Source organism: Rhinopithecus bieti, unplaced genomic scaffold (assembly GCF_001698545.2).
Source record: "Rhinopithecus bieti isolate Rb0 unplaced genomic scaffold, ASM169854v2 scaffold_12573, whole genome shotgun sequence".
Lineage (NCBI taxonomy): Eukaryota > Metazoa > Chordata > Mammalia > Primates > Cercopithecidae > Rhinopithecus > Rhinopithecus bieti.
In genome coordinates this window covers 2,139,466-2,142,249 of record NW_016807321.1, presented here as the reverse complement: position 1 = coordinate 2,142,249, position 2,784 = coordinate 2,139,466, and the positions used below count along the sequence as shown (strand labels likewise).

Sequence of the window (2,784 nt, the reverse complement as noted above, 5' to 3'; positions counted from 1 at the left end):
CGCTCTGCCCCGCCAAGCCCCTTTTCCGCTCCGCCCCCTCCCTGTCCCACCTCTTTCTTGCCTCCCTCCCGCCCTTTTCCTGCCTGCTCCTAGACCTGCTCCGGCCCCTGCCCTCCCCAGGCTTGGGCAGCGGGGCGGGGCAGCCAAGCGGCACTGAGCCGGCTTTGCCCCCCGCCCCCATCTCTTGAGGGGCCATGCACCACTTCGGGGAGGAGCCAGGGCGGGGCGTGACCCCACAGAGCTTTAGTTGTTCCCCCAGGGAGAGGCTGGGGACAAGCCACCCATCCTGGGGTCTGAGACCTGTGAGCCTGCCCTGTGCCTGGCCCACTTCTGCTTCCTCTTACCCCCAGCTTTCTGCCTGACGGTGAGCTTGCGCTGCTGTTCGCCACCATCTTTCGCCTTTGCCTGGCAGCCCAGCCCCAGGCAGAAGTCAGGCCCGCTCCACCTCCTGCTGTGCCTGGCCCATGTGTTCCCCCCACAGTGATGTGCACAGCCGTCCTGTGGGGAGGGAGAGCTCTGGGAGAAGACCCCCTTCTTGAGTGTTCGCCATCGATTTGTCCCCAGGGCTGCGCTGGCCTCGGCACACCAGTGCCACCCCCTGCCCCGGACGCTGAGCGTCCTGAAGAGCACGCCGCAGGTGCGAGGCATGCACACCATCATCAGGTGAGGACCCACCTGGGGACGGGGGCCCCGCGCGCGCTCCCGCTCCGCGCGCTCAACTTTCGGCCCCGCAGGGACAAGGAGACCAGTCGCGACGAGTTCATCTTCTACTCCAAGAGACTGATGCGGCTGCTCATCGAGCACGCGCTCTCCTTCCTGCCGTTTCAGGTTTGTAGCCCGCGAGGTGGAGGGTGGGTCCCGGAGCCGGCGCGGGCTCCCTGCGCTCACCGGTCCTCACCCTTCACCCCACAGGACTGCGTTGTGCGGACCCCGCAGGGGCAGGACTACGCGGGCAAGTGCTACGCGGGGAAGCAGGTACCTGCCTGGGCGCACCTGGGCGCGGGACAGGTGGCTGGGGCGGGATGTGGGTGCTTAGCCTCCGCTCCCCGCAGATCACCGGTGTGTCCATCCTGCGCGCCGGTGAAACCATGGAGCCCGCCCTGCGCGCTGTGTGCAAAGACGTGCGCATCGGCACCATCCTCATCCAGACCAACCAGCTTACCGGGGAGCCCGAGGTGTGTGGGGGCAGCTGGGGCGATGAGCCCGGGGGTGGGGGCAGAGGGAGCCGCACCTGCAGCCTGACCCATGCCGCCCGCAGCTGCACTACCTGAGGCTGCCCAAGGACATCAGCGATGACCACGTGATCCTCATGGACTGCACCGTGTCCACGGGCGCCGCGGCCATGATGGCGGTGCGCGTGCTCCTGGTGAGTGGGCCCTGGGTAGGCGGGGCAGGTTCAGGCAGAGGTGGGATTTACCTGCCCATACACTCTGTAGGACCACGACGTGCCTGAGGACAAGATCTTTCTGCTGTCACTGCTCATGGCAGAGATGGGCGTGCACTCAGTGGCCTATGCGTTTCCACGAGTGAGAATCATCACCACAGCGGTGGACAAGCGGGTCAATGACCTTTTCCGCATCATCCCAGGCATTGGTGAGGCTGCCCAGGCCCTTCAGCCGTGCATGAGGGCAAGGTGGGTGGCCCTGGGAGGCCCCACCACACTGGCCCGCTTCTTTCTCCAGGGAACTTTGGCGACCGCTACTTTGGGACAGACGCGGTCCCCGATGGCAGTGACGAGGAGGAAGTGGCCTACACGGGTTAGCTGCCCAGTGAGCCATCCCTGTCCCCGCCACCCTCCTTCTGCCTCCTGACCCACGACTGCCGAATACAAAGATGTTAATTTTTAAAATGTTACCAGTATAATTTATTTTATGCATTTTATAAAATAAATAAAGCTTTAGAAAAATGAAGGTGTGATTGGTTAGTTACAGCACAGGAGTGGCGTCCTGGCTGAGGCTTGCGTTTGTGGAGACTCCCGTGGGGAGGGAGGGAGCTGAGGGCCCTGCCTTCTCCCATGTAGGACGAGGCATTCCCAGTCTTGCACTTGTGCCAGATCATGGAAGGGGTAGAACTGGGCCCTGCAGCTCCCAGCTCTGCTAGATGGCGGCCCTAGAACCCACAGCTTGGTGGCCACCTGGCCTGGACCTAGAGAGGGGACAGGGCCCCCTGGTGCTCTGGGTCTCAAGAGGCAGCCTCTGTGGCTTTTCCCCCCGGGGCCCATGAGCCTGGAGCCGCTGCTGCTAAGGGCCCGCCTCGTGCACCCCTCCAGACCTGGAGGCCCACCCGCCTCCCGTGGTGTCTGCCGTGCCCACGCCCGTGAGCCCAGATTCCCTTAGGTCCTGCCCACCCTGCTCTCCGCGCACGTCCCCCTCGTGCTCCCCGAGGGGAGTCACCGCCGCGGTTTACTGAGGAAGAGGAGGTGCACGCGCAGCGCCCACACGGCGGGCCCCAGAGTGTGGGGAGAGGCCCGGATAACTCAATCAGCCTCCCGGGGCTCAGCCGTGGAGCTCAGGGCTGATGCTGGGGGCTCAGCCGTGGGCCGGGCGCATCTTGACACAGGACGCGGTCCTCCAGTGACTTCGCAGCGGCCGCGTCCTCTCAGGCACCAGCGTCTTCCTGCGCGGAAGTCCACGGCCAAGAGCGAGGCGTCCTCGGAGCCTGGGACCTCGATTATGCCGGATGCCGGATCCTGGACAGCGGTCTGCTGACCAAGGGAGGGACGGCGCAAGGCCGGTCTTCCCAGACACCGCGAGGCCTTGCGCTGCAGTGGGGACTCCCACTGCC

At 65.2% G+C, this 2,784-nt stretch overlaps 1 protein-coding gene across 1 annotated transcript in view; it reads left to right on the top strand.

The window, feature by feature from the left end:
- UCKL1 (uridine-cytidine kinase 1 like 1) overlaps positions 1–1,910 on the top strand; it is a 5,995-nt gene extending 4,085 nt beyond the window's left edge. Inside the window, exons 6-12 of the mRNA XM_017881294.1 lie at positions 565–663; positions 735–828; positions 913–975; positions 1,053–1,175; positions 1,259–1,366; positions 1,437–1,593; positions 1,683–1,910. Coding sequence (XP_017736783.1) covers positions 565–663; positions 735–828; positions 913–975; positions 1,053–1,175; positions 1,259–1,366; positions 1,437–1,593; positions 1,683–1,762 — 724 coding nt within the window. The 3' untranslated portion in view covers positions 1,763–1,910. The remainder of the gene's footprint in view (positions 1–564; positions 664–734; positions 829–912; positions 976–1,052; positions 1,176–1,258; positions 1,367–1,436; positions 1,594–1,682) is intronic.
- The last annotated feature ends 874 nt before the right edge of the window (positions 1,911–2,784 follow it).